This window comes from Hippocampus comes, unplaced genomic scaffold, assembly GCF_001891065.2.
Source record: "Hippocampus comes isolate QL1 unplaced genomic scaffold, H_comes_QL1_v1.1 scaffold91, whole genome shotgun sequence".
Taxonomy (NCBI): domain Eukaryota; kingdom Metazoa; phylum Chordata; class Actinopteri; order Syngnathiformes; family Syngnathidae; genus Hippocampus; species Hippocampus comes.
This window is the reverse complement of record NW_017805034.1, coordinates 177,790-193,852: the sequence shown is the minus strand read 5'-3', so window position 1 is coordinate 193,852 and position 16,063 is coordinate 177,790. Positions and strand designations below refer to the sequence as shown.

Genomic DNA, 16,063 nt, shown 5'->3' with positions numbered 1-16,063 from the left:
CCCCATTCCCCCCTCCCCTCCTTCCCCCATGCTTCCTCGAATGAATTACATCAATGCTAACGCACAAAGCCATCATCTTTGGGCTGTAACACAAACCAGGCAACCAGTCATGGTGGCTCATGTCTTCTCACTCCCTGTGTGTGTTCCGCAGTCGCAAAATGTGTAGGGTGAGGGAGATTATGGGAATCCATGAGAAATATTGCCAGACAGGAAATGACTCCTAGAAAGTAGGGGCTTCCCAAAGGGTTGCCTTTTGCTGTCTGTCATATACAGACCCTGACTCAGAGTGAGCTCCCATCTCAGTCTGAAGTCTTCCAACGGATGAGAGCATGAGAATAAGGCCCATCAAGGGGGGATTTGGAGCTTTTGTTGAAGAAAAGTCATCCAATCCGAGCTGGCTCTGGAAGTCATTTGAGCAATTGACCCTCAGCTCTGACCGAAAAAGATTTTGTGTGTGTGTGTGTGTGTGTGTGTGTGTGTGTGTGTGTGTGTGTGTGTGTGTGTGTGTGTGTGTGTGTGTGTGTTTTTGTGTGCTTGCCTGTGTTTGTCCTTGGCATTTAATCTGCAAGTATATTTTGGAAGAAAAAAATGACAGTACTTATGTGTGCCAGTGGCTCATGGCATTTTACCTCATTGGTCATAAATGTACAGATGTCTTGGCCAAAACAAAAAAAATCCATCTCACTGGGCTCAATATCCGCACATTAATCCTTTTCTCTCGATTTGACAGATCAGATTTGGCACGTTTCCCTCCGATGTCTGCGACCTGAATCCCATTGCCTGCAAATGTGAACCATGTGTGCACCTCCTGCCCCCTTCATTGAAAAGTGTCCTAATGAGAAGACGCTACAATGCCAGCAATAAGGGCTCCAGTCGGAGTCCATTTCGGTCCCTCGAGGTAAAAATACAAACACACGAAATGAAAATGAAAATACGAACTTAATCATACAATATGCGTTGAAAAACCTGCTTAGTTGACGCTCCACGCACTTTTTGGAGTGTTAACGTTTGCTACGTCCATTTAAGCGGATCGTTGTCGCGGCAGGCTGCGCACAGTGCACGCGCAGGAAAATCGGTCAAAGCCCCCCCACCCCCACCCCCTCGCGTGCACGCGCCACCCTACAACCTTCACGAGCTCGCTTGTCACGGTTGCAGAGGAGGGACTAAATTACACCAGTGCGCGAGTCTGGGTGCATCTGAGTGTGCGTGGGTAATTCACAGCAGATGACCAGTTGAGGGGATGGAGGTTTACTGGGGACGTGAGCGTTTCCGCAGACGGCTCAAATACATTTAAGCTGCGGGGTGATGGAGCCTTTGCCCGGCGCATGAGTGCGGATGCGATTGCGCCTGATAAAGCGGACGCGAATGCCGCACCGGTGTCACCAGCGCCGTGGGGATGGAGACCGACTATTTCCTGGCAGGGATCTGCGTGGTCCTGCTGTGCCTCCGTGGTTTCGCCTCCCCGGGAGTTTGTCCCGACCGCTGTGACTGCCAGCAACCACAGCGTCTCACGTGCGCCAACAGAGGTTTGCGCTTTGTGCCACCTCAAAGCGGCGACCGGGAAGAGGTGCTGGTCTTGAGTCTTGGGGGCAACTTCATCGGAAACATCTCTGCAGTCGACCTGGGAAGCTTCACCGGTTTAGTACGCTTGGATTTACAGTTCAATCAAATCCAAAGCATCCATCCTAGAGCATTTGAGAAACTGTATCATTTGGAGGAGCTCTACTTGGGACATAATCATTTATCTGAGATTCACACTGGGACTTTGCAGCCCTTGAAGAAGCTGACAGTCCTTTATGGGAATAATAATGACATCATTGAAATAACGCCGGGGCTTTTTGACACTTTGGACCGTCTTGTTAAGTTGCGCTTGGATGGCAACAAAATTCAAAGTTTGCAGGATTCACTTTTTAAAGACTTGGACAATCTGCGCTATCTTCATCTGGAGTCTAATCAGCTGCAACACATTCACAGAAATGCCTTTTCTAAACTTGCCAACCTGCGCTTTCTCAACCTGTCCCGCAATAAGCTGCCCGCCCTGCGTGGTGCTCCCACCTTTGCGCATCTCACGGCCTTGACAACTTTACTGCTGTCTGAAAATGAGATCCAACACGTCGGCAATAAAGTTTTCCACAATCTAAAAAAACTGTCCACATTATCTCTCTGTAACAACAGGATTGCTCATCTGCACAGGGGTACTCTGCTCGGTTTATCAAGCCTCAAAGAGTTCCTGATAGATGGGAATGAGCTGGAGGACATCCCGGCTGGGCTTCTGGATCCTCTGGAGCTTGTGGAGCATTTGGACTTTAGCCGCAACCGGATCTCTCGTGTTGACTCTTTAGCATTTATTCACCTAAAACATCTCAGGGTCCTGAAGCTAAGGAATAACGTCCTAACAAGCCTACCCGGTGACATTTTCAATCTAAATAACTTTCTTCGCGACTTGGATCTCCATGGCAACAACTGGAGCTGCGACTGTCGCCTCGAGAAGCTGAAAAGATGGATGTCGGCAACACATTCTCAGGGCAAACTCTTTGATGTGTTTGTACGGTGTCATCACCCAGCAACCCTGAGAGGCACCCCCTTGGACCATGTGAACAGTTCCCAGTTACAGACTGTTGGGAACTGGAGCCATTTGTGCGGGAGCCACAGCGAGCACGAAAGGAACCAGGGAGCCAAGATGAAGGGTGACGTTTGGCAAGAAAAAAGCGGAAGAGATGATCCGAAGCAACAAAAGCGGGATAAGACAAGACAAGGAAAAGAAGAGGCGGGGATACAAGGAGACCAAGGGGGGACAGAGGTGCCACTGTTGGTTCATTCATTTAAAAAGGACTCCCACCGATCCAAGTCACCAACAGACGTATTTCGAAAAAGTGCCAAAGTTGGTGGGAAACTTTCCAGAACCAAACTAGAGAAGCACAAGACCACACCAAGTCATGATGGGACCCAGGAGAGTGCCTCCACTACTCTCATCCCACCCATAGAAATGTTTGATCTTCTTAGGATGGACCACCAGGGGGCCCCATCGATCATCACCGATCCGTGCGCGTTCAACCGTCATTTCATCACGAATGTGTCCGTGGACCAGGTCACGAGCACTACAGTCACGGTCTATTGGGCGACACCAGGACTCAGTCCAATCCTGGATGAGGTGCACTACCGGATTATGTTTGACCGGTTTGGGAAATCCGACCGGTTTCCACGTTACGTTTACAGCCCTGGCTCAAGCCGGTCAGTGACCCTGCGGGAGCTCCGCCCGGATGTCACCTACATGGTGTGTGTGGAAGGCGTGGTTTCCGGTTCGGTGTGTCAAGTGGCGCCCCGCGATCACTGCTCAGGTCTGGTCACTCTTTCGGAGGATTCGGTCTCGACCGCCAACCTCCAGCTGGTGACGGTGCTGACGTTGGCCGGGAATGCTGTGCTGCTCCTCATCCTGGGATTGGTCTGGCTGGGACGGAGCCTCAAGAAGAGGTTGCAGAGGAGGAAGTCGGCGGTTCACGTGCGCCACATGTACTCCACCAGAAGACCTTTTCGGGCTAACGTAGCAAACACCGCGTCCACCGACTTTACCAGCTACCACAGCAGTCGCCCAGCCCGACTGGTCCCACCAGAATTGGGAGACCTCATCGAATTCCCTTGTGACCGCGTTCATGATACCGGATCCTCTCGCAGAGAGATTGACCTGCCCAGATTCTCCGACTAGGATTGTAAAGTAGGGCATGGTTTCACACATTCAATGGACACGTCCACATTGTTTGAGAGCGGAGGGAGGGGCTTGTTTTATTTTCATGACTTTCAAGCTAATTCTAACTTCTGTCATCTTGTCGAGCATTATCTAATCAATCTGACTGTGACTATACGTCGCAGACATAGATAAACAAAGATTGGAAATTGGATAAATTCCCGCGGCACACCTGATGACCTCATGTACAGCTATGTCAGCAAGGCCCTTTGAGAGACCAGAGGAAGACAAAGTCCTCAACCACACACATCCTCTTCTCGACTTGTGCCCTTTCATTTCCTCCCACCTGCAAGATCTTTCAAATGCGCTTTTGTTTTGAAATGTTTTTAATGCGAGTGTGTGAGAATGAATGATGGATCACTGATTTCAACTGTGGTGCTAGTTTTCACTTTTACAGACATCCTAATGTCAATGTGTACAGTTTTCTGTTTTCTACAATGTTTTTTACTTTTTTTTTTTGGTTTGTTTGTCATTAAAGGGATCTTCATATCATTTTTGTCCAGTGGGAATGGAATTTTATTTCTGTGCTGAAATGAAACCTGACTTGATTATTAAGCACAATTCAAAATTATTATTTTTTTTGTATTATTTGGTCCAACATGTGAATTAGGATGGGTTCATTATAAAAAAATAACATTACATATAGAATAGTTTGACAATTTCAAGAGATTTCATTAAAATAAAGACTATGAGCAGACTTGCAGCAACATTTCATAGGCCACTTCACAAACCCTGTTGCAGAAGAGCAAGAAAAAAATAGGTCACAAGAGGGCGCTCTCGACCACTCTTAAGTACTGTATCCAACGCCATAAAAATGCTCAACAAGAACGGAACAAAGCAGAAAAAGATTGTTTTTTTAATTATTAATTTTATAGATGTACAGTCACCGTTTTACAGTACAAAAAGACAAACTCAAGTGCAAATTAAATTATGCTAACAGGGATTCAGCTTTAGAGAGAAAGTTATTTCAAAAGTGCCTGGAAGGAAATATTGCATCATGAAATGGCTTCCAACACAACGTATTGATTCGAAATTATGACGCAACGACACTTGTATCTAAAAAGGTGTTCTTATTCTGAATTGTAGAAAAATATATAGTCATCATTTCTTTTTAGAAGCTGCCTCTGCTTTGAGGAGAAGGCAAAAGGTGCACATTTGCATAATATTCATGCTCTGTTAAAAACAGGAGCTTTCAAAATTAGTGCAAGATACACGAGCAAGGCCAAATGAAATGAGCGTCCCTAAGTTAGCGGTCAAAAAAACTCAATGCTGCAACCATTCGAAAAAGCTTTTACAGAAGGCATTTTATGCACCATTTGAAATGGACAGAGCGAATGATGTGAACACTGAAAAAAAAACAAAATAATCCAGTCCGATCTCTAGCGTCCAGGCTTGGGCTCGTGCTGTGTGATGCCTCTCACCGAGGACGTGGTGATGCTGTTGTGTTGGATGGCCTGCCGGTGACACGCAGACTCTACAGGGGTGGGACTTCCCCCCGGACTCACCCCTGCAGCTGGACACAGAGACAGCTGTCAATCAAAGTCACTTGATCCTTCGCTGGTTGTCCTGCGGACTCTGGGCCGTGCTCCTGTGTGGTGCATGCGCAACGATTCAACAAAATCCTTTGCATTGCAGATGAATGGAAATTCATTTCGAGACACTATTGTATATCAGAGGTCGCTATAACGTTTTTTTTGTGCCACGCAGCACAGTCTACTAGAGCAGCTGAAGTTTATTTGGGGTGAATTTGCGGCACTTTAAAGGGTGGCAGGCGTATGCTGGCTGTCATGACTTTGAATGTTGTCCTCGCCACTCCTACCACCGGAAATGTGTGACATCACCGTCAAAAGTTTTCTAGTGCGATAAGGCCACGTTTGGGCTGTGGTGCAGGGTAATGGGAGTGTTACTTACTGTTGTACCCGTGTGTTTCTCTCTGTCGGGCTGTGACAGGGCAGTCCTTGTGGGTGAGGAGAATCTGCTTCAGCTGACCGACCTCCGACCTCAGTGACGTCACCTCATTCTGGGGGAAAAAGTAAAATACATCTCGAAACCTGTCCACAAAACACGTGTGCTTGTCAGAAAGCGCTGCGTTCCACCTGCAGCTGAAGGTTGGTGTGAGTCAGCTCCTCGGCTTTCTTCTCCAGAGACGACACCCACAATTTCCGCTTCTGTCTGCAGCGGGTAGCGGCTGCTCGATTGCGTTCCAGGAACTTTTGCCTGCGCTCGTCGGGGTCCTGCTCGGTCGTCCTCCTCCGCCGGCTGCAGCTTCCGCCTCCCTGCAGTGCATGCTGGGAGTGCGGCGATTGACAGGGGTGCATTTGCTGCGGAACCGGCGATACCTGTGGAAGCACGGTGATATCTCAATGCTGAAAGATGAGTTGAAGAAGCCGACCGGTGATGAAGCGGCATCACACCTGTGCAGGTACAGACAGAGGAGGTGCAGGGGGTGACCCTTGGGGGAGGTGGGTGGGGGGTGATTGGTGAGCTGGTGCGTTTCTTGATGGGTGAGAGTGGCTGTGGGGGTTTCCGAGGTGCTGCGGATGGGTTGGCTGACATCGTTGATGGTAGCTGAGGGGTGGAGCGGTAAGCTGAGGATGATGAGGATGGTGATGGGAGTGATGGGGGTGTTGTAGTGGAGGAGCCTGGTGGCGCTGTGACATGATCTCCATCATTGCGCTCGTAGGATTGTTTACGGGAGCCATTACCGGGTGCTGCTGTTGGTAGGGATGCCCCATCATCTGCTTGCACCTCTAAATGGAAGCATAACACTTGGAATGTAAATAACCTCTGATGAGCCCCAAATAAAAATAAATAAATAAATAAAAAACAAATACTAAAGGACAAAGTCATGTAAAACAATCAACTATTCTGCCTGTAATTCATATCTTTACTGTTGCAAGGGATGAAAAAAGGAGGTTATTTTATTCATGATGTATTTTTTTTCATGGATCGGTCAATTAATCAGTGATCAGAATTTTATTCTGCCAAATAGTGGAGTCGGCCTAAAAAAAAAAAAAAAATCCATATCGGTCATGCCCTACTTCTCATATTTTTCCAAGTGTTTCTTTCAAAGGTTTGGAGAGGTCACAATGAGGTCTGTGTATCACATGACCTATGTGTTACGCTCTTGTTATCGAATAACAGAAAAGCTGAGGACCACTGGCCGGAAGTAGACACAAGGTAGGAATGTGTAACGGTTTGCCCTCAGCTCCCCCCCCCCTGTTAATCCATGACATCATACAAACCAGTAAGATTCTTCCGTCAAAGAAAGTCAAACAATGGCCCCGATTTGAAATCAAACAGTTAAAAACAAATGTCAGCGAATTCCTGTGGTCCGCGGTTGAAAAGTGTGAATAACTTGCAGATTTGACCGGCTAATTAAAACCTCATTTCACCTTTCTCTTGCACTTGACAAAGGAGAGAATGAGTGTGCGAGAGAGCTCCGGAGAGCGAGAGAGGGAGGGAAGGGGGAGGGATCATGTTTGCAGCATGACATCACCCCCCCTCCATGGCAATATTGCTATCTGCTCCAAGTTACACAATATTTCTTTAAGAGAGGCAAGCTGACTCGCCCCCCCCCCATCCCCTCCCCACCCCTCTTCCACTTCAACCATCCATAGACAGGGGAAAAAAGGGAGCACATTTAACGGCTGCCAAGGATGAGATCACTCAGCTGTCTGTGCCAGCTTTACCAGACACACAAACACACACACACACACACGCACGCACGCACGCGGAGACGCACGGAGGGAACAGGACGGGGCACGAGTATTTCAGCTCTGTTTACTACATAGAAACACTCTGACAGTGGGGCCTGTGATTACATCATGGATCTCCTTGGCCTGGATGACACATGCCGTTGATATTTCTGACTGAGGGGCATCAGTAAAGAAAGACAGAAAAGTGTACCTGAAGCACTTTAGGTTTTTTACTGTACCATCGAGGCATTTGCATACATTTTATCCGAATTCAGGAAATGTAATTCATCTGCGGCGAGAGCATGATGCTTCTGGGCCGGTTGTATTCAGTTGGAACTGGGGCCTTTGACAAGGTGGAAGGAAGCAGTCAGTGGCGACACAAGATTTTTCAGGCTTCTTCCACCAAGCAAAAAAGAAAAAAGAAAAGTCAGGAAAATCTTACTAGAACATCTGAACTTCATTTTGGGGCTCATCAGAGGCACTTTGAACGGTCGTGAATGTGCGCCGACTCCGTTTAACATTAGATTGAATGCGATCCTTTTTATCCTGAAGGGTGTGAACACTTGTGCAACCACATTATTTAAGCTGTTTATTTTGACTTCCCATCTCAACATTTTTTTTATCACAATTGAGTACTACAGGTTATTAATGGTGGAATTATCTTGCTCTCATTTTTTTTTTTTGCATCACCAAACACAAACGTGGCATTTCAACAGGGGCGTGTAAACTTTTTACAGCCACTGATTTAACATGTGACCTTCGTTACCACCTCGAACTTGCACGGCAAATGATTCCAAATCGATGGGGGTTCTCTTTTTGTGCAAGACAGACAGGTTACGACATCACCATAGGGGAACTGAAAAAGAACGTGTCATGATTCGGGTTGCATTCTTACTTTGCTCCTACAGCAATCGACTTTTATGGGGCCTGATGTTCTTAGCAGAGTAGAAGGGAGTGATCTGCATACGCGGGAAGAAAATATTTCCTTTATAGCTGACTGTTCAGTACCTGAGGCGAGGAACAGGACGGGTTGTTTATGGGGCCTGGTATACCCATTATACAAGACATCTGCTTCTCCATCTGAAGAATAAATGAATGATGCAAAAATCAGTCTTTTTTTTTTTCCCCGAGAAAAAAAACAAACAATCCCTCCCTACAAGGTCACATCCATCTGTTTGTTTGACACATTTGACATTTCATCCTCAAGAGAGAAGTGCTTTTTTTTTTTTCCCTGTCAGCCATGAATATTTCAACCACAAGGGCATCTTCGGCCACTTTGCCCAGTGTACTTGCGTCTTGTGTATCATTCGGATGAGAATAATATGATTCCCTTGTAGGTCAGAGACGGCGCACGGAGCCAGTCGCCTGTACTTACGGACATGTGCTGAGCAGATGCCCCTTGCATGGCGGGGTCGGGCAGGGTGCCAGGCAGCGAGGCTGGCAGCGGTTGACGGTGTCTGTTGCGTATGTGGAGGAGGGAGGAGGGTGGACCAGGAACGGGTCTGTTGTCAACCAGAGAGAGGGAGAGAGGGCGAATGAGAGAGGGGTTTGGGGGTCGGGTGCGGTTCATGTTTCGCTAATGCAGCTTAGAGACAGAGGTGCAAATTGACATTTATATCCAGGTTGGAATGGCAGACGGAGCTGAGATAAAATAGGGACAGGTAAATAGATGACATGTACTGTACTTCCAGTCAGAGGCGGCAAAATAACTCACACTACTCAAGTACAAGGCCTTACCCTTTAAAAAGTTTTTTTCCAAAAGTTTAAGTGTGTTTGAAGCGTGTTGAAGAGCTAAAGTAAACTAAAAAAAATGTTCAATGGGCTTTCGATATCACCTATTTTTGGCCGATTGTGGTTTGGGGGATTCACAGAATTTCCTGTTCTTTCAAAAAAAATATTCTGTGAGCAAAATGTAAAAAGTACACTGTTATCTGTGATAAAAGATGACAACAATTAAGAGCAAGCATACTGTGTACAAGGTGGGGGGGGGGCAGCTAAGGAGGAAAAGGAGAAGCTGAGGAATCACAGCAGGGGATGGTTCCATGTGTCGACCAAACCGCTCTGGCCGTCGGCCAGCGTGACAGTGTGGGCCTTCACGGCCGTGCTGAGGTCATCGCCGATGATGTCATGACTGAATCTGAGGCATGTGGACCATTTAGCTTTACAGCAAAGTGCAGACGGTCCAAAAGCAGCATTTCTCGACGGAACCGCAATAGTTTCTACCGGGGCCTTCAGACGGATGGCCAGGGGACCTGGTTGCTATGGAAACTGAAGGCAAACATCAGGGGAAACCTTCAGATACTTGATCCGTGGTTGATTTAGCAAAACTTTTGTGGACACGCTGTCTGAATGCAGCTGCTCGCCGAATTACTGTACAGAAAATCATATGCGATGGCTGCCTACTATCTGTCACTTCCTGGACAGATCAGTTTTTGGGGGGGTTTCAAATCAAATACTAAAAAACGTTGTCAGATTGCCATAATATGTCATTGTGCACAGCGGCAACACAACAGAACCCCAAAATCATGTTAAAACGCTCAATTAATATGCTCCAAATTGCTAGATGCTACCTTTATGCCTGACCACTTCCTTAGCGTAACAGCGAGACTTATTTTTTAACAAAACAGGCTTAGTGACATGTATTTGACCGAACTATTTTCATTTGTTACTTCCTAAATATGACCCAGAATTGAAATCTTGAGGTAACATAATGTCGCACGGCTCCCGCAGAGAGAGTGAATAAGGTGGCGTTTTTGGGCACCTCTCAGACAATTCATGTGTCCAAGACAGATAATAAATGTGTTCTAAGCTATTTTTACCCTGTTGGTTAATAATGTAGAAAAATGTTTTGTTTTTTTGGTTTTTTTTTCATTCCTTGCGGTATAGATTTTCCAGTCCTGGGACTATTAGAGGATTATCTAATCCCATGTGTCTGTTGAAATGTGTAATCATAATCCGTGGGAGTAATGAAAGCGACTTACTCACTGTCCGGATCTCCATAAGCATTGGGTGCCGGGGGCGTAATGTTTTTCGTAATAAGTAGCTTTCCTCCTGCCGTTTCCTATTTTTGTTCTCACTTTTGAGAGAAACGATGAGGATGGGTATTAACCGATTGGGTGTGTCTACCAATTATACTTACCCCGAGTGTGTGAGCGTGGATGGAGCTTGGCTGTTGGCCGAGCCAGACATGGAGGAGGATACGGCTTGCTGGGTAGCCAGGCTGCAACTCGGGCCAATCATTGGGCCGTGGGCCTGCGGGTGCTGCAGGGAATGGGCGTGGGGATGGTGCAGCGCCGGCTGCTGCTGTGGGTGCCTGAGCTGGGCTTTGAGCTGCTGCTGATTCATACAAGAAGGCCCATTATGGGAAAGCGTCTGCGGGAAGAGTGGCAAAACAGCCGGATGTGTTTTTTGATGTGGGTAGACTGCCTTGGTAGTCATGTTCACTATGCTCATGCCACACACACCAGCGGTGGCAAAAGAATGGCCCGGGGCCCTCATATGGCCTGCTGTGTTCTTTCTGTTTGAGTCCTCTGATGTTTGTTTCAAATCCCGCAATTGAATGGGAATGGGGACCAAAGCCCTGCTAGCGAATAGCGAAGATACGTGAGCCATTGATGGCCCCCTCCTGAAAGAGTTTAGTGGCTCAACATGGCGGCAGAGAAGTATTTTTGTCTGAATCACTGAAGCACTCAAGGTGGCAAGATAAGGCCTATGACATCATTTTACGTGGCCCCCGAAAGCAAATAATTCATTTGTTCCTTTTCATTTTGGCAGAAAATCTGCAGCAAATTAACAAATTCTCTTTTGTTTCAACAGGCATTTTGGCACCAGATCCCTTAAGACTCGTATACTTAAGTGTTTTGTTGTCACTGTATTCCATAACACTGACCATCAATCAAAGAGCGTGATGAACATGCGCAAATAAATGACGCTCTTTATTATAAAAACATTTTCTCCCCTAAAGTTGGTACATACCTGTTTGCTCTCCTCCGCTTCCTGCTCTTGCAGAAACTCCTCCTCTATCTCCTTGAACAGACCAACTTCTTCACAGTTCTGCAAAAACCGAGTGGGAGTTGGCGTCTGGTCTGGAGGGGGGTCACATATACAACACCACGGGAGAGCTTTTAAATCATGGCGAAGTACAGTAGGTGTCCAGACATGCAACCGTTTCCATGGTTTGGTTACGGCCGGGTCACGTGACCATCCGTCGAACCCAATGGCCTGACAATGACGACTGACACGTCGCGCTTCCTTTTCTGATTTATCATCTCAGTGGAACCGACGGCTGAAACGACCGGTGTTTTTAATTTTAAGTGGTCGATACAGATGGTGACATCATTGACGATAATGTGATGGAGGATAGTATGAATACTGTGGCAAAAAATAAATGAAAATAATAATTTAAAATACAGCCTGAACTGTGCGTGCTCCCTCACCGGTAAAAGTCGTATCCGTCTTGGTGGAGGAGAATCTGAGGGTCATCTCATGTTTGTGTCTGTGAATGATAAGATGCTCCTCAAACTGGAATCGCTGCAGGATGAAAATGAGATGAACAGATGAGGATCCACGTGTTTTCTTTCCCACTTGTCCTAATTTAGGGTTGTTGGTCACTGGAGCCAGTCAATCGCAGGGCACATGTATAGTGGATATATTTACAACAACAACAAAAAGAAACAACCAAAAGATACATCGTTTGAAAACTTTTCCCACCATTAACTGTGACCTGCGACCTGTCCAACTCAATTGAAAATAAATAAATAAATAAAAAAACAGACATAATGTGGTTGCAGAAGTGTGCACACCCACTTATAATTGGGGATGTGGCTATGTTCAGAATTGGACCTCGATTTGAGTGAGGAGTTAGCACACACTTGCTAACATTTACAGTGCTTTTAATTAACCCCAAATGGATTTGAGGTGTTCTAGTAGGCTTTTCCTGACATTCGTTTTTACTTTCAGGAAGAAGCCTGAAGGTTTTGTGCTCACACTGGATCCCTAAAGCGCAGCTACTATCTAGTATCGTGAAAAGGAGCACAAACTTCAAATAATATATATATATTTTTTTTTTATCCTTGACATTAGTTTCACCTGCACAATATAATGAGCTCAAGTACAACTTTTGATAGTTAACAAAAAAAAAATAATAATAATAAGTAATGAAGTGCATGACGCAAGTGTTGGGGTAAAAATAAATAAGAAACTGACCTGAGAGCAGCCAGGGGCCTCGCACACATAAGGCCCGTCCTGTTTGTCATTCATGTCATATGCAGGCCTACACAAAGAGAGAATGAGGGCAGCATGTTTAGCAGCAGGATAATCACACTGCATGCGAGGGGACTATCTTACTCATCTTGCAGTTACTGAGCAGTGATGTCATGCAGGAGGCATCTTCTGTCCTATATTTCCAAGAGCCAAATCCCGCAACCTCTGATAGTGTGTGTTCCATTTCCTAGTGTGTGTGTTTGCACTGAGAAATGAGGTGTTCTGAGGTAGTTGCCGTTGCCTGAGGAAAACTATCCCTTCGGTGCGAGTCGAAGCAGCACCAAACGGGATCTTAGATTGTACTGTACGTGGAGTTATCTTGATGATTCTGCCCACAGCCTAATCTGTTGATTTTGAAAACATCTGTTATAAGTGTACAACTGCACATTTTTTTTTTCATGCTGCGTACAATTTTATCACCCAATGCACCCAATGGTCATGTCAAGTCATCGTAGGATATGTATATATCGGCACGAATAGAGTGCTTGGGGCACGCTAACGCAGGCTTGACCCCACCAGCTCTCCCACTGAGCTAAGCTAGTGATGTGATTATGACTTTTGAGGTGTCGACGCCGCCGGCCGTTGATTTTCCACAGCGGGCCACCCTCTCGGCCACCAATTGTGACATCTGGTTAGTGTCAGTACTGAATCAAAATTCCAATTTTGCAACTGTAGTCCATACCAAAAAGCCGTGTAACTTTTGGGGACACTTGCACCCAAATGATGGAATGAATCCAAAATGCTGGCTGTTCTTTCTCTCATTTACCGCAGCTTGGTTGCCGTGGCACCCTTAGGTGCCTCGGGAAATTATCTAATTGACTTCACTGGTCCAAAATAATTCATTAATTGCAGATCTTTGCTCGACAGTCCATGCTAGCATTGTCAAGTGGCAGGCAGAACAGTTAAATGCTATTCCATTCAATGGCAGAAGGTACAATAAATATATGTATCTATCCACCTGTTGCCATTGATCCAGCAGAATAAATCACAGCTTCCTGTAAACAGATTTTTTTTTTTTAGATTAGATTAGATTTCAAACTGGGTTAGTCAATATTATGATTGGGTTGATATTTTTCTGTATTTTTGTTTGGTGGTGTACCGTCAGACTAACTGTAAAAGTTGGATTACTGTACTGGCTTTCAGACTATTTGATACTTGGGTCAGAAGCACATGCCTCCATAAAACGTAGAAACAAGTGTGGAGGGGCCTAGAGGTGGGGGGGGGGGGCAGGCATGGATGGGATACGTGGTGTAAAGTGACAGAAAGGTGATTGAGGTGGTGGACTGGAAATGGCAGCGGGGTAAAGAGAGAGGCAGAGAAGAGCGGGCGGCGACAATGAATGGAAGGGGGAAGGAATGAGGGCAGGAGGTGGCGGCGTAAGGGGAGGGCTTGCACCGGCCTACTCCTGACAGGTTTGAACCTGCTTCAGCCCCCATTTTCCAACCCCTAGCAAGTGGAGGTGACTTCATAAGTGTGTGCGTGCGCGCGCGCACGCCCGCGTGAGCAAGTGTCCAGTGTGCGTGTGTCAAGATGGAAAAAGAAAGGATAGATAGATAGATAGATAGATAGATAGATAGATAGATAGATAGATAGATAGATAGATAGATAGATAGATTTTTTTTTGCACACTACAGTGTACAGTTTATGCCCCTGTGGCCTCTTTGAGCAGTGCTTGGAAAATGAGCCGAGTCAGCACATTTCAAGCAAAAACCTTCTGTCAGACTGATTACATCAAGCCAGGGTGACGTCAACTTTTACAAACATAATTCCAACAACATACCAGACAACATCTTGTCGTTTTACACCTGATTAGCTCTTGGGATAGTCACTGAAATTGGACTGCTTTCTTTACCTGCTTAAATAATAATCATGCATAATAATCATGCATTAGATTTTTTTTTAAGTTATAGGAATAGAAAAAGGAATAGAGATAATTATATTAACTATAATATATCTTAAATGTAATATTCCATATTTGTCAGATTAAAATAATAAATATAAAAGAATCACATAACCATTATTTCATTATTTATATAATTGGAAAAATATATATTTGAATACAATATTGCTTACTTATATTTAATGCATATGATATTCAATGTGTGACATGAATAATATAATGTAAATGTAATATATAAGTTATCATCGTCAACCAATAATACATCATATACTGTATGCAATATGATAATAATAATAACCATATATTTGTGTATTTTTTATTCTAAAAGTAGTGATAACCAGAATTAAATTGTACATAATTAGACTATTTCTTACACTATATATACAGTATACATGTGTACATGCAGTATAATATTTAAAAACAATATTTTAGGTAATATATTATTATTGTGTGAGAAAATAGTAGTAATAGGAGCAAGAAGCAGAAACAATTCTTTTCCATCGAATAGAATAAATATGTCATATTTCATAAAATATACCACAAGTGGTAGTAATAGCAAAACTAAAAATGATGACAATAATAATGATGATGAATACTAACTTCCTGCTGTTGCCGGATGTCAACATCGCATTTGGAGTTCATTCAAAACAAAATTAGCGGCTCGGCTCTTCTGAGCATCAAGTCCTCTTCCCGTGACGATCCAGTGTACAGTATTTGTGTTTCCCAAAGAAAGTTCCTTCAAACAAAATCAAGGCCGGTACGGCGTTGTGCTGCTGTCATCGCCCCCAAATAGACCACCGACCGGCGAAAAGACGCTCTTCAGGAAACCCAAACTTCCCACCGCCGTTAAAATAAAATAAAAAAAAATCATAGAAAAAAAAAAAAGAAAGCATAAAACAAGTCACCAAGTTGCGAGGGCTGCTCGGAAGTTTTATGAATGGGGAGCAGACGGCCGCTCGCTTACCTTCAAGTGAGGAGGGACAAGCGGCGCGAGGAACCACGTTGGACTGGCGCGAGATTACAATACATTCTATTTACAGACGCATTACATCATCCCCCGTGACGTCACGTGGGATTCCTGAACTTCTAAATCATTGAGGCCGGTACGGCGTTGTGCTGCTGTCATCGCCCCCAAATAGACCACCGACCGGCGAAAAGACGCTCTTCAGGAAACCCAAACTTCCCACCGCCGTTAAAATAAAATAAAAAAAAATCATAGAAAAAAAAAAAAGAAAGCATAAAACAAGTCACCAAGTTGCGAGGGCTGCTCGGAAGTTTTATGAATGGGGAGCAGACGGCCGCTCGCTTACCTTCAAGTGAGGAGGGACAAGCGGCGCGAGGAACCACGTTGGACTGGCGCGAGATTACAATACATTCTATTTACAGACGCATTACATCATCCCCCGTGACGTCACGTGGGATTCCTGAACTTCTAAATCATTGCGGACTGGGGTAGGCGGG

At 45.3% G+C, this 16,063-nt stretch overlaps 2 protein-coding genes and 1 long non-coding RNA gene across 8 annotated transcripts in view; 2 read left to right on the top strand and 1 right to left on the bottom strand.

Annotated features, from left to right (window-relative positions):
* The window catches only part of LOC109512023 (uncharacterized), an 8,761-nt gene extending 2,971 nt beyond the window's left edge, over positions 1–5,790 (top strand). The window contains exons 3-4 of the long non-coding RNA XR_002167444.1: positions 731–898; positions 5,693–5,790. This is a non-coding gene — a long non-coding RNA (uncharacterized LOC109512023). The remainder of the gene's footprint in view (positions 1–730; positions 899–5,692) is intronic.
* On the top strand, positions 923–4,234 carry tril (TLR4 interactor with leucine-rich repeats). The gene has a single exon (XM_019863451.1). The coding sequence runs from the start codon at positions 1,397–1,399 to the stop codon at positions 3,701–3,703; it is 2,307 nt and encodes a 768-aa protein (XP_019719010.1). The 5' UTR covers positions 923–1,396; the 3' UTR covers positions 3,704–4,234.
* On the bottom strand, positions 4,349–15,694 carry LOC109512009 (cyclic AMP-responsive element-binding protein 5-like). Of its 6 annotated transcripts, none has more exons than XM_019863459.1 (12): positions 15,567–15,694; positions 15,203–15,435; positions 12,646–12,712; positions 11,877–11,970; positions 11,416–11,525; positions 10,580–10,812; positions 8,816–8,942; positions 8,449–8,520; positions 6,157–6,492; positions 5,839–6,081; positions 5,654–5,762; positions 4,350–5,255 (listed from the first exon to the last, which is right to left on the bottom strand). In XM_019863459.1, exons 2-12 carry the CDS (start codon positions 15,226–15,228, stop codon positions 5,122–5,124), a joined length of 1,551 nt encoding a protein of 516 aa, XP_019719018.1. In that variant the 5' UTR covers positions 15,229–15,435; positions 15,567–15,694; the 3' UTR covers positions 4,350–5,121. The 6 variants fall into 6 exon arrangements, with proteins under 6 accessions (XP_019719020.1, XP_019719018.1, XP_019719019.1 ...); XM_019863460.1 differs by having other exon boundaries at positions 15,203–15,338; XM_019863461.1 differs by having other exon boundaries at positions 4,349–5,255; positions 10,580–10,776; positions 15,203–15,694.
* Positions 15,695–16,063: the final 369 nt, after the last annotated feature.